This window comes from Pseudorca crassidens, chromosome 16, assembly GCF_039906515.1.
Source record: "Pseudorca crassidens isolate mPseCra1 chromosome 16, mPseCra1.hap1, whole genome shotgun sequence".
In the NCBI taxonomy this organism is placed as follows: Eukaryota; Metazoa; Chordata; class Mammalia; order Artiodactyla; family Delphinidae; genus Pseudorca; species Pseudorca crassidens.
Window position 1 is genome coordinate 40,113,466 of NC_090311.1, and position 25,591 is coordinate 40,139,056.

The following is a 25,591-nucleotide window of genomic DNA, read 5'->3' on the forward strand; positions in this document are numbered from 1 at the left end:
TTGTATAAGAATAGTCCCTTCGTTCAATTTGTCAAAGACAAATTACTCAAACAAAATTACATAAAAATACGAGACACTAAAATTCAGTATTTTGTGAAATGATTCACTCAGTGACTCCTATAGCTTTTCAAAGTACAGAGCAGCCAGTGGGGTATAGAGAAGATCAGTGACATCTTCAGGTATAAACCAGTGATCTTAGTACCTACCTCAAGGGACTTTTGGTGAAGGTTAAATGCAGTAATGCATATGAGCACTGGTGGCGTGGTGCTAGAATGAAGTGACTGCTCAATAAATTTTAGCAGAATCTATTTCAGCTGAAGCTTTGTGTTTAGCTCAAATTTGGTCTATATTTTGCATAGACAGAAATATATGTATATAGGCAATTTAGAAGAAATGATAGTAATGTTAATTTTTTTAACATCTTTATTGCAGTATAATTGCGTTACAATTTTGTGTTAGTTTCTGCTGTATAACAAACTGAATCAGCTACATGTATACATATATCCCCATATCCCCTCCCTCTTGTGCCTCCCTCCCACCCTCCCTATCCCACCCCTGTAGGTGGTCACAAAGCACCAAGCTGATCTCCCTGTGCTATGCAGCTGCTTCCCACTAGCTAGCTATTTTACATTTGGTAGTGCATATATGTCCATGCCACTCTCTCACTTCGTCCCAGCTTACCCTTCACCCTCCCCATGTCCTCAATTCTGTTGTCTATGTCTGTGTCTTTATTCCTGCCCTGCCCCTAGGTTCATCAGAACCATTTATTTTTTCTAGATTCCATATACATGTGTTAGCATATGGTATTTGTTTTTCTCTTCCTGACTTGCTTCACACTGTATGACAGACTCTAGGTACATCTACCTCACTACAAATAACTCAATTTCATTTCTTTTAATGGCTGAGTAATATTCCATCGTATATATATGTACCACATCTTCTTTATCCATTCATCTGTTGATGGACACTTAGGTTGCTTCCATGTCCTGGCTATTGTAAATAGTGCTGCAATGAACATTGTGGTGCATGACTCTTTTTGAATTATGGTTTTCTCAGGGTATTTGCCCAGTAGTGGGATTGCAGGGTCATATGACAGTTCTATTTTTAGTTTTATAAGGAACCTCCATACTGTTCCCCATAGTGGCTGTATCAATTTATATTCCCACCGACAGTACAAGAGGGTTCCCTTTTCTCCACACCCTCTCCAGCATTTATTATTTGTAGATTATTTGATGATGGTCATTCTGACCGGTGTGAGGTGATACCTCATTGTGGTTTTGATTTGCATTTCTGCAATGATTAGTGATGTTGAGCATCTTTTCATGTGTTTGTTGGCAATCTGTATATCTTCTTTGGAGAAATGTCTACTTAGGTCTTCTGCCCATTTTTGGATTGAGTTGTTTGTTTTTTTTGATATTGAGCTGCATGAGCTGCTTGTATATTTTGGAGTTTAATCCTTTGTCAGTTGCTTCGTTTACAAATATTTTCTCCCATTCTGAGGATTGTCTTTTCATCTTGTTTATGTTTTCCTTTGCTGTGCAAAAGCTTTGAAGTTTCATTAGGTTCCATTTGTTTATCTTTGTTTTTATTTCCATTTCTCTAGGAGGTAGGTCAAAAAGGATCTTGCTGTGATTTATGCCATAGAGTGTTCTGCCTATGTTTTCCTCTAAGAGTTTTATAGTGTCTGGCCTTGCATTTAGGTCTTTAATCCATTTTAAGTTTATTTTTGTGTATGGTGTTAGGAAGTGTTCTAATTTCATTCTTTTATAGTAATGTTAATTAAAGAAAATTAAATGAGTTCAAAAGTCTCATTTTTTCTTTATACAAAATAGCATCTGGGTGGTTGTTAGTTTTAAGCTACCAGTTGAGTCAATAAAATGCACATTTTAGGATTTATATGTCTTACTAGGTACTTCTCAGGGTCAGGAAAAATAAGTCTTAGAAAAAAATAAATTAAAATCAGCCTTTAGTTCTGTGACTAAATGAGCTATCTTCTACCATAACTTTAAAAATATATGTATAGCCCATAAATTATTATTTTAACTTGGAATTAATTAACCTTCTAACTCAAATTTAAAATTAAACATAAATCCTGAATTTTTAGCTGTCCTACTCTGCACAAATGATTAAATAATGACTGTGTTTTCATACTTATTTTTATTTATTTATTTATTTATTTATTTATTTATTTTTTCCGGTATGTGGGCCTCTCACCAATGTGCCCTCTCCCGTTGCGGAGCACAGGTTCCGGATGCGCAGGCTCAGCGGCCATGGCTCACGGGCCCAGCCGCTCTGTGGCATGAGGGATCCCCCCGGAATGGGGCACAAACCCGCGTCCCCTGCATCGTCAGGCGGACTCTCAACCACTGTGCCACCAGGGAAACCCCTTCATACTTATTTTTAGTGTACACGTATATCTATCTACATTTGAACACACTGATTTATCGCTAAATGTCACGTTAGCTGTCAAATGGACAATGAAGTAATAGATAAAACGCAGTTCTCTGAAGGAATGATTTAATGATGATATTTTGATTGTTAAAGACCAAACTGTAGAGTGAGTTGTAAAGGAAAACATTTGGGATGGTTAAAAATTGATGTCGTCTTATTTTTATAATAAGCATCAAAGTACAGTATGCAGTGCAGTACACATCCAATACCTTTCAACATTACTTCGTCCTTTACCTGGTGAAATGACTTACCATTTGCTGCGGTCTTGTAGTTGTTTATGAGCAAAATATATATTTTTATCACCCTGGAATGTAGAAAAAGGAAGTTAGTAATGAGACCAACTCTGCTGAGCCTTTTGATTATTTGACATTTTTTAAATAAGTTTCTATTATGACATGGAAAAATACCTTGAAAGAGGGAATATATAGATATTGGTGTATGTATGTATATATATATATATACACACATATATATATATATATATATATAGTATAAAAAATGGAGTAAATAATATCTGGGAGTTCTTTCTCTAAAATCCTAAAAGAGCTTCTTCCTGTAAGACATAGTTTGAGAATTGAAAATATCTTATTTCTTTTTAAGCTAAGATAGGTTGTCATATTCATTATTTGCTTAATTTATACCACTCTGTTGGCACCAAATCTGATAAAACAAAAATCAACCTTTTTGGAATTTAGCTCTTCTATATACCCATTTTGTGAACTCTTGAATTTCAGAATCCAGCCACAAGTGTGTAATATTCTTCTTCACTTTTCTGGAAGAATATGGAAATCTAAATATAGTTTTAATTTCATTTGACTAGAGGTCGTATCTACTTTCACTTGATCTGTATTGACAGTATTTCTAAAAATGTTTAACAATAAACACCATGGAAACTAAATGGAGGTCGCACAGATGCTATTTTTTAACCAGTAAAAAGTCTCTTCTCATTCATATTTTCTTAAAATCTTATAAGGAGGAACTCATCAAATTTATATGCAAAGTAGAATGTTGCTATTTTGCTTTATTGTTTAGTGAAATTAAGAGACAACAGCTTTACTTTATTACCAACTAGAAGAAACCCACATCTGAGCCTAAACTGTCTCCAATTCCAGAAGGAAGAAGAAATTACAATGCATACAAAGACACTCCATATTAGGTTTTAGGCTGCTGGATCACTTGTGTTTTACAGTTGGTTATACTTGAATACATATTCAAGAAGTTGGTGAGAAGTAGACTTGATTTGTTTTGAAACTTAATTGTGGTAAGAATGATATAATAACCCTTAAGTGCCATGTGGAATTAAGGCATCATGTCATTAAGTTATCCTTGGCTTTGTAGCATGTAGCAGAGTACCATGCAGGATTGCAACAGAGGATAGAATGGAGCCCTGGGCTCTTCTCTTAGTTCCTCTTTGAAATCATCCAGAGAGGTGAACATTCACTTTTATTTGTTTTTGTTTTTGTTTTTTTCTTCAATGCTTATTTTTAAAATAGCAATGAAATAATAGAGTCTCTAAACTGTCAATTCATAAGTATTTAATGAAGTCCCTCCAGGTGTCCAGCACTGAAGCAGGCATGTTAGAGATAGAACTAATAAGCATGACTTGTTTCTTGACTAGGGTTACCAGATAAAACACAGGACACCCAGTTACATTTGAGTATCAGATAAACAATGATTTTTCTTTTAGTATAAATATGTCCCATGTAATATCTGCTAAATCTATTTTTACTTGCTACATTTGAAACCCTCTTCCTCCAGAAACTCACAGGGTAGTGAGAGAAGTAACTTACATATATTAAATCCTTCGGGAGTAACATAAAACAGCATGTAAGGAAGTTCTACATTGTGTAGTTTAGGTCAGAACTTCATAGTTTTTGTTTTGTTTTGTTTTTCCTCCTGTGGCATAGATCATAGATGGCCCTAGTGAGAAGCATTAAGGCCTATAGCATAAATTTTGAGTTATGGTAGTTCCTGGTTATTTTCTTCCATTTCTTTCAATTCAAGAAAGCAAATGTGGGCTTCCCTGGTGGCGCAGTGGTTGGGAGTCCGCCTGCCGATGAGGGGGACATGGGTTCGTGCCCTGGTCCGGGAGGATCCCACATGCTGCGGAGTGGTTGGGCCTGTGAGCCATGGCCGCTGGACCTGCGCGTCCGGAGCCTGTGCTCCACAACGGGAGAGGCCACGGCAGTGAGAGGCCCGCGTACAGCAAAAAAAAAAAAAAAAAGCAAATGTAAAAGCACTTAACGAGAGTGTCTTTATTATAGAGATGATCCTAAAGCTACCCTAGTCTTTAAATAAATTTTTAAAATAAATTTTAAATAAATTTTTCAAAAGTACCTTTCAGCTATTATTAGTAACAAATTACTTGCATACCCGATTTTGTCACATTAACATGTGTGTTGTTAAGAAGTCTCACATCTTATTTATATTTATCTTTGGCCACGCTGTGCAGCATACGGGATCTTCGTTCCCCAAGCGGGGATCGAACCCGTGCCCCTGCAGTGGAAGTGCGGAGTCTTAACCACTGGATGGCCAGGAAAGTCCTGTCACGTTACCTTTAGATGTCATAGAATGTCCTGATTCCCCCCCAAGACCAGTGTGAATCAGAGGAGTTAGAAACAGTATCATCAGAAAGATTGGATTTGAATGAGGTCTCGAAAGCATAGACAGAATGCTGTAAGTGGCAGAGTGTGAAAAGTTTGCAGTAGACCCAGAAGGGTAGCCAATTCTCAGCCAATAGAATGACCAGAACAAGACGTTACCCCAAAACAGAAATACCCTCTCAGCTTCCTCAAGTCATTGAAAATCAATGGAGGGGTTACCTCAAAAATCCTCTTTTGACAAAGCAGTGCATTTTAGACAAAGACCTAAACCGTTGGGAAAAACACAGCTGTGTCTTCCTATCTGTTCACAGCTTCTCTGTCTATTCTGTTGTATTTTAATTGCTAAACAGCGTTTAAGAAATTAGATTTATATTGAAATTAAACTGTTAATATTTTAAATTTTCAAATGAGTTTGAGAAATGACATTTTTATGTAAAGCCTTCAGAGCAGTGAGAGTTATTTGGGAAACTTTCTCTAACCTCCAGAGTGTCTCAAAATATTTACAGTATCATGAACAAGATTATTATTTTTCAAAATAATCCCTGTAAATAATCAGTTGAACTTTTAAAATGTTGCGCTTTATCTCGTGTCTCAATGTTCTAAATAGATTGTCTGGAAAATATTGAAAAGATATTAAAAGTAGCAATTGTTTAATAAGATGACAATGTTTTGGTACATTCTTACTATGTAAAGTAATGAAGCTCAGGTCCTGTGAGTCTGTGGGCCATAGATTTTCATCATCAGTGTGTAGCTTTCCAATGTTGCCTTTGGGTATTATTTGTCAGTTCAAAAATTCTGCTGCTTATTGCTTAATCCCACTTGGAAACCATAAATAAGATAGGAAATATGATTTGCCATGTGAACTAGAACATGGCTGGCAAAATCACCTAGACTATATCAAAATAGTAAAAATGTATCACGAAAAATAATAAATTTCCACAACATAGCATGGATCTATCTAGTTGTTGCACATGTCTGGGTTCCAGTGGTTGTTTTAGAACGTTTCTGTTTTTTTTAAATTACACACACACACATACACACACACACAGAGGCACGTGCATGCATACACACCAACTAAATATTTGTATGTACTATCCTCATTTTACAAAGGGGTGTGAAGGTTCAGAGAGGTTGAACGCCAGCCTGATATCCCAGAACTTGTATGGGGAGTAATAAAATATTAAGTTCAGTCTTTCTGGTTTCATGTATATTCTTTCTTACATGCCATCTTTCTTTTTGAACTCTTGAAGAGAATTTAGATGTTAAAGTATCCATTATCAAAATGAAATTATACCAAAGAAGCCATAGATGTGCAAGTGGTGACCACTTTTAATCCCTATGGAAGCTGGTAAAATAATCTTGTAAGATTTTGAGCATGTACATGTGTCTTCAGAGATCTGTCTGACCCCTGCAATGTCCACCATGATGACAAAGAAGCACCCTTGTCTTTGTTCCATCTTCAAACAATGACCTGGCAAAGATGCCAAACAAAGATGTGGTTTGCTTAGGAGTTGGTCCAAATATCCCTGCCCTAGTGGATCACATTTTGCTTTGTCATGTATAATGTGGCCAATCATTTCTTGTTCAGTGTACTATAAATAAGCAGGGCAAAGGGACAGCTGGTCTGTTTTTCTTCTGATTGTGTTCACTATACTGTTCTAAATTTAAAGTCTGGCACTGGCCCATTCTTAGAGTTTATTATTATGAAAAGCTGCCTTAAATGTACATAATCCATTAATATAACTTTCTTCTCAGTTAGATAACTATTATAATGATACTAAAGGTGTCTAAAGTGAAATTTTATATTACTTTTGAGGAAAAAGGAGAATTTTAGTGAGTCAGAAAGTCGTCACAGACCCCAGAGCTAGAGTGACTAGGAACAGAATCAAGAACTTCAGAGCTGTAGTAGGCAGATTCTAGAAAACACATTATTTTCCTGAACACAAAATTTGTATACTCCTTTGTCCTCCCACTCCCCTATTTTCCTAACAGGGCAGCTGTAACTTATAAAAATGTTTCTGTCAAACCAGATAGCGATACAACCAGCTTAGTTTTCAATTTTATTTTCTGATATCATGCGATATCAGAAATTGCAGGTATCATACAATATTAGAAAAGTGGTAGGAAAAATATTTGTGGGAAGTAATTTCAGATACATCTTCTTGAGACAGTTTATTTAGAGCACATGGCACAGTGCCTAGAACATGCACAAAAATTTCAGCTATTATAATAACACTTTGTTTTAACAATTTTGCTTCCTTAGCAGTGTAATGACAGCCTTTGTTGACACCCTTACCCAGGATTATAGGATTTGTAGATAACAAAAGATGGTGTGTGTGTGTGTGTGTGTGTGTGTGTGTGTGTGTGTAGTCATGTTTTTCTGTTTTTACTAAAATCTCTTAGGAAAGATGGTAGTTATTCGTGTCTTAACCATCCTACTGCTTTGACGCTAAGAGATGTTTTAAATGTAATTCAGGAAGTTGGTTGCTGACAGATGATCTCCTTTGTGTATGTCAGTGGGAATGTTTTAATCCTATCTATTTTAGGCTTTCTCTAGTTATAAATAGTTTGTTCCTGAGGATCAAGGTGAAATGCCTCTGTGCTAAGAAGTTTCCTGGAGACACTTGTGCAGTGTTATTTGAGAGTCCTTTGCTTACATCTCGTGTTAAATAGTTTGGACCTCTCTCTAGGTGCTTCTGTGATCTGGCTTCTGCCTTCCCCTCCAGCCTGATATCTTATTACTCCCCAGCTCTTACGTTAGTGCTCCCAAAACACAGAAGTGTTTGTAGTTTCTCTACTGTTTTCAACTGTCTGCTTTTGCTCACAGGATCGTCTCTGCCTAAAATGCCTGTCCACACTAACCTCCACCTCTGATCCAAGACTCAATTCAGCCATAAATTCCCCAGGAAGGCTGTGCTAAAATGTTCCCAACTAGAAGACATCAGCTGCTCTCCTCTGTGTCTGGCCATACCATTTTTAATTTTAGTTATATTTACATTTTATTATAATTATCTGGCTTCTCTGCCTTTGCCTTTTCCCCTGCCTTCTGCCTAGATACACGTTTTGTGGATGAGAAAACTAACCCCAACCCTAACTCTAACCCTTCCAGGAAAAAGAATGATCTATAACACAGTGGAGTGTGTGTAATTTCAACATATTTGGTGTTGGTGCTCCATATATTTATATAATTATTCACATTCTTTTAAGCTTTGTGTGTGTGGTGGGGAATTCTTTTTGGCTTTTTGGGGTGGATGTTGATGGTGAGCTCTGTTAAGGCAGACCATTCACCTGCTTAATGAAGACATCATGAACCTTAAGAAGTTACTTCCTCAAGCCCTTTTTGTCTTCTCATTATACTCCTAAGTGCTCTTTCCCTATTTCGTTTCTTACGTGCTACTTTACATTGCTAGAAGGATTTTCTTAAGGCTTATGATCATGTCACCTACATGCCCTTAAATAAATAATTAAAATGTAGGCGTGTCACAGCTTAGTATTCTCTGCCTATTACAATCTGGCCCCAGCCTACCATTCTGGCTCACTTTTCCAAATGCCCTCAATCCAGTTTGGTTCCAGTGAAGTTGAACTTTTCAACACACTCCATCATTCATGCTGTCCCCTCAATTTAGGACACTCTTTCTTCTCTTATTACAAAACCAACTTCTGTCAATATTTTAAGGCCTGGTTAATGTCTTCTCTTTTATATAGCCATTACTGAGGTTTCTACCTACATGCAGTTTCTTTCTTTTCTGTCCAGACTGCTTCATATATACTTAGCTTGTGGGATTTTACTCCCCCCTCCCTTGTATTATAATTATGTTTGTGCTTCTCACATAAACTCCTGGAACTTGTTTTCCCCAACTGATACACGGAGATAAGCATGTGGATCATATGTGTAATAGTAATTCTTTTAATTTTAAGTAACAAGTATGACTCAAAAAGGGACCATATTGGAGGGATGATGAGCTATTTTATGGACCCAACTTGGACCTTCCCCAAACTATAATGAGCAGCCAAGAAATCCATTTAAAGCAAATAGGCGGGCTTCCCTGGTGGCGCAGTGGTTGAGAGTCCACCTGCCGATGCAGGGGACATGGGTTCGTGCCCCGGTCCGGGAGGATCCCACATGCCGCGGAGCGGCTGGGCCCGTGAGCCATGGCCGCTGAGCCTGTGCATCCGGAGCCTGTGCCCCGCAACAGGAGAGGCCACAACAGTGAGAGGCCCACGTACCGCAAATAACTAACTAACTAAATAAATAAAACAAATAGGCTTCTCTCTCTGGTCTCAGCTGTTCTGTGCACATCTCTCAATCTTTCTTGTTGCAGACCTGTTTTCTCTGCCTTTTCTATCCATACAGTAGAGATTACTTAACTGGAGCTCCCACTTGTTCTCAGTTACAAGTGTCCTTGATTTTCAGTTCCCCCTAAACAGAATCTGATTGGTCATTTTGGTCAGGATCAAACATAGCCTACTGGCCCCGGCCACTTATTTCCAAGCAGCTATGAGCGTAAGAGCCTAGAGGCAAAGGAAAGGGTTATCAAACGTTCACCTGGGTGGGCTTAGAGTAGAGGACATAATTAGAGAATTGTGTTGATGGTGCTCTGAGAAGACACAAAAAATGTATCTATTATAGGATTGTTGTGAGGATCAAATATGATAATTTGTGGTAGAAGAAGTATAATGTGGTACCTATGGTCAGACTATCTGGATTTGAATCCCTGCTCTGCCGTTCGTCAGCTTTATGGCTTTGGGATGCCCTGATGCCATTCGTCAGCTTAATCTCTGTTTACCGTAGCTTCTTCATTTGTCAAACTGGAAAAGTATAATAGTAACTAATTATAACGTTGTGAACATGAAGTTCTGAAGTGTAAATCCCTATCACAGAAATTGGCGTATGATGATCACTCAATAAATACTACTTATTGTTAAAAATTACTTGCGTAGTTGCTAATCTATCATTTGCATGAAATAAAGGTTTGTTTCCAACCTCTTATACTTGCCTTTATTAAACTATAATTTCTTGAGAGTAAGGACTCTACATTGTACACTGCTGTATCTGTCATAGCATATAACGTGGTTTCTTACACATTTTAGACACAGTAATTGGATGGATGGATGGATAGATCAATAGATGGATGGAAAGAAGAAAAGAAGGGGGGAGAGAGAGAGGGACAGAAGGAGGAAAGAATAAAACTAACCGTTAAATGCACTTTGAATTAGAAAAGCAGATTTGGCTGCTTTGTTCATAAAGGATACCAACCCACAAACTTGGGGGCAGAATAGATAAAGTAATACAACATATATCTGACATAGTGATAACTGACTGTGCTCTGCTCTACAGATCAAAATACTAGCTATGACTGTCTGGTAGTGAGATAAGATCGATTTCTCAGTTTTGTGATTGACCAAATATAGCAACTGATGGTTGCTATATTCAGATGGTTGTTACAACACAGCCTTGTGTTGTAGCTGCACCTAATTAAAACCACTAGATACCATAATTAAGATTACTGAAAGTTTCATTAAGACATTACTTAATTAACAGGCTATTTGCTCTATGATGTTTAAAAATCTATCAAATGGTATGTTTTATTAAACTACAGATTCTATTTATTGAGCATTTTCTTTTAAGCCATTTCAGATGTAGTCTGCAAAAGTTATTGTTGACTTGCTAAGTAATTAGTTGCAGTGTAGATTTCATTTTTGTTGCTGCCCAGAAAACATTAATTAAATACTTGGGCCTGATTAGATTGTCTGTCCTCGGGATGTAGATGCCTAAAATCACCAGAATGGAAGGGAGTGGCAGGGCAGTTTTTTATACAGCAGTGGACTTGGGATTAGGCGAAAGTGAGTTCATGCCTATGCTGTTACCTCACTAGGATGGTCAAGGCAAACACAGCCTGCAGAATAACACCCATTGACCATAGCTCCAGAATTGGCAAGGATAGATATTTCCAAGGTCAGGAAGATGACATGATTAGTGGAAGGGACACGTACACTGAGAACAGATAAATCTGATTTAAGATCCAGATCTGTTGCTTTTTAACTGTATGACTCCAGGCACGTCCTTGAATCTCTCTCCTATGCTTCAGTTCCTTCATTTATTCAGGAGTAAGCAAACTTTTTCTATAAAGAGTCAGATAGCAAATATTCTAGGCTTTGCATATCACATACGGTCTCTCTCATGTATTCTTTGTTTGTTTTCGCTTTTTTTTTTTTTTTAAAACAGCCTTTTAACAATGTTAAAACCATTCACACCTTGAGAACTGCACAAAAATAGGCTGCTGGCTGGTTTTGGCCCAGGGGCAGTTTTCTGACCCCATATGATTGTATTATTGAGATTTCACTTTTAAGCAGCAAATACCGGGCTCAGAGAAGTGCTCAATAATTATTGGTTCTCCCAAGTATCAATGAAACTAAATCTTTTGGTCAGCTTGAATTGTGCCATAGCTGTTATTATAAAGGTGACCCGACTCTGTTCCCATTTGTGCCTCAGGATTCTCAGCTGTACACAGTTTATGGCTCTTGCTACCTGCCTCCCTAGTGCTTTTAACACAGACCTATATAGTCAATATACAGCCATTTATAGTTTCTCCTGTCCCAACCCTGCTAGCCTTATTTCTCTCTCTACTTTTTGCTCCCAGGGTTTCAACCATTATGAATTACTTGCTATTCCCTATGTACAAGATTTTCTTATGCTTTTCCACAAGCTGTTCCTTGTGATAGGACCGCCTCACTTTCTCTGTTGAGAAGTTTCTACATGCACATCAGTTCTTATCTGCGACATCACCTCTTCAAAGTAGCTTCCCGTGATCCTATCCACCATCAATCCATGTTCCTCCCCAAATCCATCTCTCAGTCAGGGTTGGGACATTTCCATGTGATTCTGTCTCACTCTGTTCACACCTCTGATACTCTGATCACACTGCATTATAACTGCCAATAGTCTATCTTACCTACTAGGCTGAAAAGTCTTGGAAGCCAAGGATTTTGTTCTTTACCCCTCTGTATACCCAGCACCTAGGACAGCACCTGGCTCAGAGTTGATATTCAGAAACTTATTTAGGGTTGCCAGATAAAATACAAGATACCAGTTAAATTTGAATTTCAAATAAACTATGAATTTTTTTTACTACAATTATATTATTACATAGGACACTCATACTAAAAAAATCATTGTTTATCTGAAATTCAAATTAAATTGGATGCTGTGTGTTTTTATCTGCTAAATCTGGAAACCCTAGTTTGTGAATGAATAAATGAATGAATGAGTGCCATTCTTTTCTGTATTAAGCAATAAATCATTTTTATTTATGCAGTTTTCAGATTAGTAAGCCATATTAGAAAATTTCATCAATGTGTCATTAAATCCTTGATTACACTTTGAAAGCATGTTTTTATATTAACAACAGAGGGACTTAATCACTATTAAGAGATAACTGTTCATCCTTGGGGAACTATCCAGATTAATAGAAGAAGCATGGCAGTTATGATGGTTTATCAGTAGGTAAACAAGAATGAATAAAATCTATTGAGATTAAGTATGCTATAATAATAATAACCATAATGACAATAATAAATTATGAAAAATATTATAGAGAAAAAATTTGTTTCCCAATTTCTAGTGGATATATTAAAAATACAATCTCAAAGCAATATTAAATATATATTAATTATTATATACGTACATGTATATCTATATGAAATGTTTTCTGTATACAAATAGAATTGGTAACTTAACCTTTTAAGAGCTCCAAAGTGTCAACCTAACTGTGGTTAAGGGTGTTAAGAAGCTGATGTCCCTGCTCAAAAAATACCTTCCTTGGTTTGTCATCTAGTCCCTATAATTGCTGCCAGTGAAAACGGGGCAAAAGGCAGTGTTGTAAGTGACACTGGGAAGATACCGTGTCAAGTATTTTTACTTGCCCCATCTGCAAAGCTGGTATCTCTTCAGTGTGATGTGACTGGGCCAGCATGAGTTAGCTCTAGCTCTGCTAGTTGGGGATGGCTATGGGATGAGGCTTGAGGGGTGGCCCAGCGATGGACAATAGCTACCTATGCCCTCAGTACAGACTAGGCCTTCCAAGAGAGTGAAAGACCTCATCAGCCTCTCTACCCAAAAATTGCTTGTAAGAGTTAATTTCCATTATTTCATATATTTACTTTTAAAAATATTTATTTTATGATGGGTAATTCAGGTACATAGTATAAAATTCGAAAGCTACAGAAGTAATCTCCCTCTTTCTTCTACCCTTTAATCATACATTCTCTTCCTGGATATAATTACTTTTTCTAATGCATCCTAAAATAATTCCTGTATTTTAATGTATGCTTATTTGTGTGAGTGTGTGTGTGTGTGTGTAATTTATATAAATGAAAGCATATTATACATGGTTCTGCACTATGGTCTTTTCACTCAAGATATCCTGGAGATCATATTCATATAGGTTCTCTTCAGTTCTTTTAATTTTATTAATATTCCCTTGTCTTACTGTAGAAAATTTTATTTAGTCAATTCTACATTGGTAGATATTTGGTTATTTCCAACATTATTATACACAATGCTCTTGTAACATCCTGTTAATGTCATTATTTCCCCAAACCATGAATATGTATGTGAGATAAATACTTGCAAGAAAAATATTTTAAAATAGTGCTAAATTGTTATACAAAGCTGAATTGTCTGCAAAGGTTATACTAGATTGTTTTCCTACCAGTAGTGTATTCATATGCATTTGCATTTCTCTCACTGTAATAAATTCAATACCCTGTTTGTTTTTTCTAACCAACGCCAACTGAGGAGTTTAAATTTTAGGCAGTGGTTTGACTTTAGCACTTTTTATTCAAATTGGCCTTATTATACACATAGCCATGACTTTCCTTTCTTTATCCATTAAGTTGTTTCTTTGTTTATTTTTGATTCAAAGTTAATCTTTGATTTGGATGAAATTATAGCATATTAGGTTAATTGAAGAATTTTGTTTAGAGAGCTAGCTCTTTATTCAAATAATACAAAATATGAAATATTTGATGAGCAAGTACCAAAAGAAAGCGATCTTTTACAGTTTATTTTAAAATTCTAGATATTTCTTTTCCCTAAAAGAGCCCAATTAAAATCTCAATATAATTTTTACCAGTCAAAATAATGATTTTATAAACATTTATTACATAGTTCTTGACTTCTGATCATGAGACTCTTGTTTCAAATGAATGTGTCTGATTTCTATGTGAAAATACATTTTTAGTCACAGATAAAAAAATGTTACTGTGAAAATCTATGCCTTAATATTCTGCTTACATATTCAGATGGTAGATCACAATTACAAGATTATGATGCCTTTTTTTATCTAAAGAAATATCCTTTGATTTGGGATGAATTGTTTCAGGAGCATTGAAAACCATAATAATTATTAGAACTTTTAAAAAGTGTTCCATATTGGTAAAACTAATTACAGAGGAGAACAGAGCAGTGATTTCAATCACCGTTTCACATCTGAAAAATGAAACAGAGAATGGGACATTTTCTCAAGGTCACCCACTAAGTTGGCAATAGAACAAAAAATAGGAGACACTCTTCTGGCATGTTGTCTAGAATTCTTTATAGGAAAGGACATCCTCCTGGCTTGAAGGCACTTTATAAAGGCAATAATCCTTTGAAATATGTGACCAAGGAAATTAACATTCATTTCAAACATGCATCAGTTGAAGTTTTAGTACGTTTTTACCAGTCATCATTTGAATATGTTTTTTCCTCTATTTTAAAAATAGGAAAACAATTGAAGAATCAGTTTTCAGCTCTGTGGAATACAGATGAAACAAAGAAAAAGGAAAATACCACGCATTATCTTATTCTTGAAAGTACTCATGACCCATGAAACACCCATGAAATAATTTGTCTATTAATGTCTTCTCCTGAAATTCCAACTTTATTTGGCCAACTACATTACAAAATTACATGCAACATTATCTGAAAAGAAAAAACAGCTATTAGATTTATTGATCTCTTAATCCATATTATATTACGAAGTATGGTTCAAAGAAGAGGAAGCATAGTGTTAAGAAGAAAGTGAGTGTTTGACTTGAATAAATGAATAGAACATCTATTATAATGTACTCCAGGTTTAACTTTTTTTAAAATTTTAATTAGAGTAAAATTCTTTCTTCTTTTTTCTTCTTCAATGAAAATACCTGTAAATCGTTCAGAAATAAACCAAATAGGCCCCTAAGGAAACAATGGCAATGTAATATCTAAATCTGTACTTCTGAACAACTAATAAAATAATAATAAGGAATAAATGAGAACAACACACTCTTCTTTCTCTCCATAAAATACACTCTAGGGAGACATTCTTTAAATTTGTAAGACTCTACCAAAGAGTTTAATATTTGAAGCCAGAACACAAAGTAAATACCATTTGTACTCTAGCAACAATAACAACAGCAAAACACTAGGACTCGGAATTTCTTCTGTGGTTCTTACCGTAGTTACAATAGAATGGACAGAGAATCATCTTTAATGACTAGATAGAAGAGCAAATGCCATCCATCTGTCAACATTCAGAGGAATCACATATGGAATATGGAAGCAATATGGATTATGCTGAAGTCAGTTCAGTTTATGACACAAAGGGAGCACAACAGAAAAGAAATAGCAATATGTGTCCCTCTGCCATTGCTTTTCCATCCCCTTTCACTTACACTAATTCCATGTATTAGGTTGAAACACGAAATTGCCAATAATTGGCCATTTTAACCTGCAAAAACAGCAATCTCTTTGGTTCAATCTAATAAAAGTCTATGTTCATTCTTATTGAAGCATGCCATAGAATGCAGAGTTCATAAGTCACATCAAAAATTCACTGTGCCGGGGCTTCCCTGGTGGCGCAGTGGTTTAGAGTCCGCCTGACGATTCAGGGGACGCGGGTTCATGCCCTGGTCCGGGAAGATCCCACATGCCGTGGAGTGGCTAGGCCCGTGAGCCATGGCCGCTGAGCCTGCGCATCCGGAGCCTGTGCGCCACAACGGGAGAGGCCACAACAGTGACAGGCCCGCGTACCGCAAAAAAAAAAAAAAAAAAAAAGCACTGTGCCATCGACCCAGCAGAAGTAATATGAAAAAAGAATGTGAAAATTGAGTTCTTCCAAATTCATCACTCTATTTATTGTGACCGTGCATGGGTGTAGATCCAAAAGGATTTGCATTCTCTCAGAAAGTGAATTAATGCAGTGAATGGAAATATACACCTATGTTACCGGAAAGGATAAACTTTGGAGTTACTTTATTGGTAACACTTATCATTGCTCTGCCTAGAGAAACATCCTCTTTGAGGTCATGTCATGAGTCCCTGTTATCAATGAAAAAGCAGAGACTGCCTTGGGTGGACTCTGGAAAATGTATCTAGTTCAAACTCAAGTCTTTGTTCGTCATGAGTTGATAAATATTCCTGATAATACATTGATTTTTATGCATTTGTTTTTTCATTACTCCTATATTCTACATTGGAAGGTTCTAAAGGGCAGAGATCATATTTTCTGTTTAGATATATTCTTTAATATATGGATTTCCATACAATAACATTTACTTTAATAAGTGAAAAGGACATCAGTGTTTTAAAATGACTCATCTAGGGCTTCCCTGGTGGCGCAGTGGTTGAGAGTCTGCCTGCCGATGCAGGGGACGTGGGTTCGTACCCTGGTTCGGGAGGATCCCACATGCCGCGGAGCAGCTGGGCCTGTGAGCCATGACCTCTGAGCCTGCGCGTCCGGAGCCTGTGCTCCGCAATGGGAGAGGCCACAACAGTGAGAGGCCCGCACACCGCAAAAAAAAAAAAAAATTAAACTGACTCATCTAAAATTATTTCCGCAATACTTTATTTCATACAAATTGTTTCCTCTGTTTGTGCTTTCCACCTAATTTTTAAGATTTTATTAATATGGTAAAGGAAAAAAGTTTCCCTTAGTCAATCTCTTTTGAAAAGTAGATCCTTGGACTAGTCTACAGGATCTGAATGATGGGACCCTGCCTTCCTTTCTGGTTTCTCCTGGCCCCTGCCTTCTTTTACTCTATCCCTGAATTTACAGGGATTTACATTTGAAAATGTGCGGCAAAGTGAGATATGACGTAGAGGAGGGAGAGAGTGGTGGCAAGGAGGTCAGTTATAAGGCCTGATCAGCGTTCCGGGGTAGAGATGGTGAAGGCCCAAAGTAAAGCAGTGGCTATGAGAATGCAAAGCAAGGATGGATATAAGAGATAAGGCAAAGATAGAACTAGTATAATCAATCATAGGCAGTGATGGAGAAAGGAGAGTAATAAAAATGAATCCAATCTTTTGAGCCTAGGCAAATGCAAGAATGGTGATGTCATTTACCCGGATAGGGAACCCAAGGAAAACAGTGGTTTTGAGGTTAAAAGAAAATGAGTTAGGTTTTAATTAGAGGTTGCAATGGAACTTTCAGACAAGGGTGTCCAGTAGGAGAAAGGTAAAGTTAGAAATGAAGACTTAAAAGTCATTAATATAAAACTAACAGCTGATGCCATAAGATTATGTGAGATTTCCCCAATAAGAAGAGTTAGAGCAATCAAAAAGAAGGCCAAAAAAAGAATTTTGGAGAAACACCTATTTTCTAGTGAACCAAGGAAGAGGATTCAGGAAAACAAACTGAGAAGGTAGCGTCAGAAAACAATTGGGAGACTGATTTAGAATAGAATTTTAGGAAAGGAGATTTCCTGAGAGGAACTCTATCCAGAAGGGTAACATGCTTTCTAGATGTCAGAGGATCCTAAAGTGACAGCAGTGATGATGATGATGGTGATAGTTAACATTTATTGGTTGCTTACTCTATGCCAAGCTTGGTTAGAAGACAAGTGTTTATTTGCATTAATTCATTTTACACTTAGTGTATGTGTTCTATTGGAGTGTGGGAGTTACAAATCATGTTAGAATAACTTCATGACTAAATAGGAAATAGAGTTGGTGAATGGCCTGATACAACTTTTTTTTTCACGACACTTACCTCCTCTGGGACCAAACTTTCAAATAGCACAGTTGAATTTGCCACAAACTCTGCAATTCTAGTTCATAATTAATTCAAAGTCTAATTTCAAGTGGCTCTTGCATGCTTGTCATAGCCTATCAGTTTTGAACATCCTATGTGTGGTAGTATGATTGCCTTTGAGTTTGAGATGTAAAGGATTTATTTTGTCCTAAATTTAACTGTGGACCTTGCCTGTTGCACTTGAATGAGAATGAAGGGCTCTGACCCATGGTTGCTCTAAGCTGTCAAGCCATTGGAGTAGTGTCACTTTTCCATCAAGGCTGACACCGAGGGAATGCTAGGACTCTGATGACAGCAGTCAAATTGCTCTAGAGCCGAAAAGGGAGAGCCTTGCCTGGAACAGTTACTTTGCGTAAACCGTTCTGCTTTGGCCTTGTACACTCTGTGTTCCCGGAGAGATGTCAATGTACTATAGAGTTCCCTAGCAGCCATGAGACATGAGAGAATTGCTTCAGAAAGAGAAGAGTCAATGTAAACCCTTGCTATGGATTATTCAGATACTGACAGCGACTCTACTTTGGGGTGCAGTGATGATGAAGATTCCAGTGATGAAGTTCAGAGAATATCAGAGTCAGTGCACAGAAAACTGTATTTGCAAATATTTTTGGATATTTTTTCATGCTCTGTGATTTCATTGAAAGGAATTTCTAACTCCTCCAAAAATGCTTAAAAAAAGAACACTACTAAACTGCATAGCTTTTGTTCATTAATTAATGGCAAGTTTGTGAAATATCTGTTAATTTGCCAAACAGTAGCTATTTCTGCAGTAGTACATGTTTATTAATTGTCATGCTGAAATAAACTAATATACAGGTACAAAAATAAATGAATATGAGATTTCTATTTTTAAAGACAATGTGCATGTTAGACCTGGACTGTTATGTAGATACATGGAGCTTTACCTCCTATAAAGAAGTGTGCTGTGCTCAGAGGCAATATGTGTTTGGTGAAAGGTTTAAGTATATTAGACGTTATCTTAAAATTCTATTTATAAAATTCTCTTGCTGATGTTTTTTCAAAGTCTCATATATTATTCTATTAGAAATGCTCAAACACCCTGATATGCCAAAAAGTAAAACTAAAAGAAAGCTCAGTTTTTTAAAAGGAATATTATCTCCCTCTTCTTTTCCCCATGTCTAAACTAGTATTACATGAAGCCCCTGCTACCTTGGCACATGTTCTGCGTGAAACCAGTATCATAACAGCTATGTAGATATGTTACATAGCTGTGGAGCTATTGGGACATCCCTGTTTTATGAGTATTTAATATTTCATATCTCAGTCCAAGTGATATTTGCTTTTACCATGGTCCTTGGTCCTATAAAGGAAATAAGCACACACAGTAAGTCACAGTATTGTCAGCTTACATAAATATATTCTCTCATCAGAAGTTTCTACAGTCTCTCCTAAAATAAGGGATTAATATATGTCAATACTAGATCAGGTAGCATTTTTCCAGGAGCAAGCTCTCTGGGTACGCAGGGACGGCATTTCCAGACACCTACATAGGCAGGCATAGTGGCATTAAACATCTTAAGTAGAAACGCAATAACATTGTAATGGCAGCATGAGTTTGGCATTGAATGAACTTGGCATTGAATGATTTTCTATTGTTATATAACATTGTTATAAAGCAACATAGCAGGGCTATGACATACTATGGATAGGAACTCTAATAATTGGAGAATCGAAATGGTTTATTGATTTAGCTTTGCAGTTGGGCACCCATAAACATATTAATGCTGCTTTTTAAAATAGTTAAGTATTAAATATAATTTTTATACTGATGGGCAGGGAGACATTATGAGTGCTTACTGGTCAGATGTCATCCTGCAGTAGAATGAATTTAGAATAGTTGTCAATTTAAAATCTTATAGCAGAGGGTATAGGCAGTGAACTGTTGAGAAAAGAACATGGGCTTTGGAGCCAGACAGCTCTTTGTTCAAATACCAAGACTGCGACTCATTAGCTACGTGTGTCTTTTGGTGTATTACATAACATTTATCCCCAAGTGTAAATTTCAGATAAAATACCCACTCTCTGTTATATGCATTAACTGAGATTTGTGCAGATTGTTTAATATAGTTCCTGATATATACTAGATGCTCAATAGATGGCAAATATTATAATCCACTGTTTAATATGCTGTTTTTTCTCCATGTTATGCATCTTTTTGTTTTGATACATGTCACATTACTAGGTACTGAGCCTGATTGTAGACCATAACTTACAAAGTTTCCTTTTTTAAAATAAAATATTCTCAATTTCTATTGACTATGTCACTTTTCTGATCTTTGATTTTTCACCATCTACATTTAAAAATATCTATGTATTTTCTTTTCGTTGCAAGGAAATTGCATTTATTTTGAAAGTATATGCAATTTAGACCAGACATAGGATACAGTTTTAAAATGTTGGACATTTGTGATGAAAGCATTTTTTAAATTCATATGCATGGAAAATATGTTGAAAATGAAGCATTATTTTTCATATGTTATATTTTTAAAGACTCTGTGGGCAATTTTAAGTTGTCAAGGTAGAAATATATTTTAGGGAAAGTTTGTTTTCTATAAAGCTGTGATAGATTTTTAAAAAATACACTGACAGCAACTTGTAGTAACGTATGCTGACGTGAGCAGTCTCCTAAGAAATAAGTCATTCATACAATTTATAAGGCACCTGATGGGCATTACTGATGACTTCTGTCTGTTGTGTCCACTTCACCAAAAATTACTGCATAGAAATAATAATGGACTTGAAAATATATTATCTATTTCTATGGAACAGAAAGAAAATCCTCACTTTGTTCTTAGGTAGTAGCATTTCATAAAATACCAGACAGCGCCTCCACAAAGACAGTATTGGTGATGAGAAAAATTAGAATTAATGAACGGCAGGGCCCACTGCTGTCTCTGTGCTAGGCATTATGAAAAACATCATTATTGCATTTAAGACCATTAAATGCGCACTGTTATCGTTCCCATTTTTATAGATGAGGAAATTGAGGCTTTCATAAAGTGTGTATACCTTGTTTTGTAAAACTGAAGAGAGTGTGACTCCAAAGCCTGAACTCTATTCTTCCCAAGGTTTCAAGATTCCTATTCACACACTTACTAAGCAACTCATCTGTTCCAGCCACTCAGTATAAAATGGGGAGCAAAACTAGCCATGGACCCTGCCTTCATAACGTTTAGTGGAAGGAGGATAGAGCCATTAACCAACAAATAAATGCATAGATTATAAACCGTGATAGGTACTTGGATGGAGAGGTACATAAGGCCATGGGAACAGATAAATAGGGAACCCAACCTAGTTAATTCAGCATGGCATCCCTGAGGAAAGGGACACCTAAGCCGAGATCTAAAGGGTAAGCAGGTGTGAACTGGTCAAGGAGTTGGAGAGGAAGTTCCTAGCTTAGGGAAGGCTTGGTAAGAAGAACTCATGACAGGAAGGAGATCTTGTGTCCAGTCGTTTAGAGGAGCCAGTTTGGCTGGAAGGTGGAGGATGTACAGGGGGCATTGGGAGGATCATACTGGAAATTGAAGAGACTGAAATAGAAATTTTAGGATCAGAAGTGAACTTTGTATGGTAGGTAGATTAAAAATATACAATAATCAATAGGTTTTTTCTTTAATAGCAATAACCAATGAGAAACAGAAATGGAAAAGGAATGCCATAAGAGAAACTGATAATATAAAACACCTAAGAATACTTTTTTAAAAAATGCTAGGAAAAAGATTAAGTGAAAAAGATTAAGAAAGATTAAGACATAAAACTCCATCTGAAAACAGGAGAGTCATGCTGTGCTCTTGCAAGGAAAATTAATATAATCAGAAAGTTCTTCTGAAATCAATGTAAAAATGTAATACAACTCTACTAGAATCCCATTGTGGGTTTCTTTAGATGTGGAAAAATGATTTTAAAATCTTTATGAAATATGAGTGCTTAAGAATATCATCAAGATATTTCTGAAAAAGAATTTTGGTAGGGGAAACTGCTTTTCCAAATACTAAATACTAATAGTTACTACAAAGCAACTGTAGTGGTAGCAGCAACATGTAGCAACAGTGAAAGACAAAAGGATCAATGGAAAAATATAGTTCAGAAGTATCTGTGAGAACTTAGTGTATTTTGAAAAAATAAAAATCCACTGGGAAAGTCTTTATTTTCAAGACGTTAAAGCCCGATATTAGAGACATATGATGTTTCAATTATGATTTTTAGATGGTTATTAACACCATATTATTTCCTATGTACATATCTCTGTAATGTATTTCAAACTTATATTTATCATTAATTATATTAGAAATTTTACCTTACTAGGAAACAGTGTTTCAAGTATAACTTAATGTTTCCATGACAGTGGTACTTTTAAATTTTTAGTAGCTCAAAATGAAATGTGAATGTTAATTTACCAAATCCACCTTTGCTGGATAAGATGAGATACCATGGCAGATTTATAAAGGTTTAAGAGGTTGATAGATATTCCTGCAGTGACCATTTAGATGCTTACAAAGGAACAGTATATACATATTTCAATCAGAGTGATTAAGATTTGTTGAATGTTCTTGAACAGCCATAAGCTCTGGTGTAGGTGAATAACTGTTTATTATAAGTTGCCAAAAGATTGGTCACATAAGTACAGGGTCTCCGAAGTAAGAAAATGATTAAAACAGGTCCATTATTCTCAGGGTAATAATGATAAATTCATACACGAATGGATTAGATACTCAAGTTTCCAGAATTATATCTTCAGGTCTTTTAAAAAGTTTACCTATTCATGTTCATTACTGTCTTTATCATCATCCAATTAATTCATTAATTCCCCAACTAGCATAGGGAATGGTGATACAAAATTTTGTTTCATTTGTGTAAGTGAAAATTAAGTTTGAAAATTATAACTACTAGATTATAATTGTAAGATTTGTGTGATAAATGACAAGAGTAATATGGTTCCTCAGGACGAAGAAATTTGAAACATGAACAAAGCTTAAACCTGGAAGTGCAAAACTCAGAAGAGTATACATAATTTAATATGTGTCTTGAATTAATCATAATGAACACTTTTCTTTGATATTAAAGGGTGTTTTACTTCAATCTCTCTCTATTTTTTGTATAGGGAAGATGTCAGAACAGCAAACGTAATTGCTGCAGAAGCTGTAACCTGCCTTGTGATCGACAGAGAGTAAGTGCCTTGCTTTCTTATGCATATTGCACACTCATATCAGTGACACACATAAGTTCCTGGAATTAGACATCGCTTCATGGAGCTATTAATACCTGTTTTATATCTTTTTATTTAAAATGAGTTCTATATTTGATTCGTATTCCCTGTTATTCTTGGAAGTGGCTGACTCTGCCATTCCAACTCTGTGATCTTTAACAAGGTATGTAACCACTGTGAACTTCACCTCAGCTCATTTGGGAACTGGGGATAATGCAACATCATAGAGATATCATGAGGATTGATGAGAACACATGAGAAAAGCGTGTTCATTGCAGCTCTATTTACAATAACCAGGACATGGAAGCAACCTAAGTGTCCACTGACAGATGAATGGATAAAGAAGATGTGGCACATATATACAATGGAATATTACTTGGCCATGAAAAGAAATGCAGTTGAGTTATTTGTAGTGAGGTGGATGGACCTAGAGTCTGTCATACAGAGTGAAGTAGGTCAGAAAGAGAAAAACAAATACCATATGCTAATACATATATATGGAATCTAAAAAAAAAATGGTTATGAAGGACCTAGGGGCAGGACAGGAATAAATATGCAGATGTAGAGAATGGACTTGAGGACACAGGGAAAGGTTAAGCTGGGACAAAGCGAGAGAGTGGCATGGACATATATACACTACCAAATGTAAAACGTAAAATAGATAGCTAATGGGAAGCAGCCTCATAGCACAGGGAGATCAGCTCGGTGCTTTGTGACCACCTACAGGGGTGGGATAGGGAGGGTGGGATCGAGACGCAGAGGGAGGAGATATGGGGATATATGTATATGTATAGCGGATTCACTTTGTTATAAAGCAGGAACTAACACGCCATTGTCAAGCAATTATACTCCAATAAAGATGTTAAAAAAAAAAAAAAGAAAAGCATGTGTCCAAGTGGTCTTTACCCAGGAGACACTTGACCAATGCTATTTGTGTAAATTTTTTAAAATAATAATTAGTAGTATTTTTCAATTATATTTTATAATTTATAAAATATTTATAGTATATTTTATAATAATTATAAATTATTTTATGTTTATATAATATAAATTTATTATTGTTACTAGGAAATGGACTATTCCTTGAGCATGTTTTAGTTTTCTCCTCTATTCTCCCACCCCCAAATTTCTAAAATAGAAGCATTTAGGAAGACACTTTTGGAGAAAGCATCAGTTCTACACATAGACATATTTAGGGCCATTAAAAGTTTGTTCAGTGATGCTGTTCCCTGTTCCTTTCGTTTATTCTGCCTTGCTAGCCCCATTACCTGAATGCTTTACAGGTTAAACTACAAATATCAGATTATTGACTCTCCAATAGCCTGAGTAAAATGCATGTCTACTGTCTGGAAGCAGTCCTCCAGATGTTTTCTCTTTGCTGTGTATGTGGATACATTTATCACAAAAGCCAAGTGCCTGACCCAGGAGAAACCATAAAGCATCCATTTTAGTGGAGCCATTAGAGCTAGAATAGGCTGTGAATGTCAGTGTGGAATGAAACTGAGGGGCAGATATGATCAGTTCAGAATGAAGGAGTTGAATGTTGAGCTCAGGGGCCTCTGGACGTAGAGGAATCCCACTTGATTCACAGATCTCACTTTTGCATGCCCCTCTGTGCTGGATCTCTAGAACCAGAGCAGTGGCATCATTGCAGAATGATAGCTATATCCATGAATATTTCTGAAACAGATATTCTTCATCTGGTTCCCAGAAACAACAATTACCTGTTCAGTCTTTTTTTCATTTGACTAACGTTTTTCTGAGGCTGTAGCACATACGAGGCATTGTTAAGGGCTGTGAGAAGAATCAAAGGAGCAGCACAGATCCTGGTTTGGGGGGTTAGCTTCTAATGGAGGAATTGTGGCATTTATACAAATAACCGTCATGCAAAGCAGAAGGCAAGAATGGTCCACAGTGTACTGTGGGAGTCCAGAGAAGGGAATTGACTGCTTCTGGGGAGAATCAGGGAAGTCTTCATGGAATAAATGGTTTTATTAGATAAATCTGTAAGTATAGGAGAAGCAAGATAAATAGAGTGAATAGCATAAGCAGTACTCAGAATAGGACTATGAGCCATTTCTACTGGCTCCAGGGAGGCTGTGTAAAGGTAGTTGGAGGAGCTGTGACAGAAACGTTCACAAACATGTAGGGGCTGGTTCACCAAGATTACCAAGTGGTGGGAGAAGGGTGACTTTGACAGTTCTCTGCAGCCAGATAGTGTCACTAGAACACTGAGAAGGCTGTGTAAGATGAATTAGAGG

The 25,591-nt window shown here is 36.4% G+C and overlaps 1 protein-coding gene across 3 annotated transcripts in view; it reads left to right on the forward strand.

Annotated features, from left to right (window-relative positions):
* PRKG1 (protein kinase cGMP-dependent 1) overlaps positions 1-25,591 on the forward strand; it is a 1,185,098-nt gene that overhangs the window by 1,028,397 nt on the left and 131,110 nt on the right. For 2 of the 3 annotated variants that reach the window (XM_067710145.1, XM_067710144.1), the window contains exon 8: positions 23,226-23,291. In XM_067710145.1, the coding sequence (XP_067566246.1) occupies positions 23,226-23,291 (66 nt within the window). Of the gene's footprint in view, positions 1-18,456; positions 18,677-23,225; positions 23,292-25,591 lie in introns of those variants that run through there. The other variant, XM_067710146.1, reaches the window with a different exon arrangement.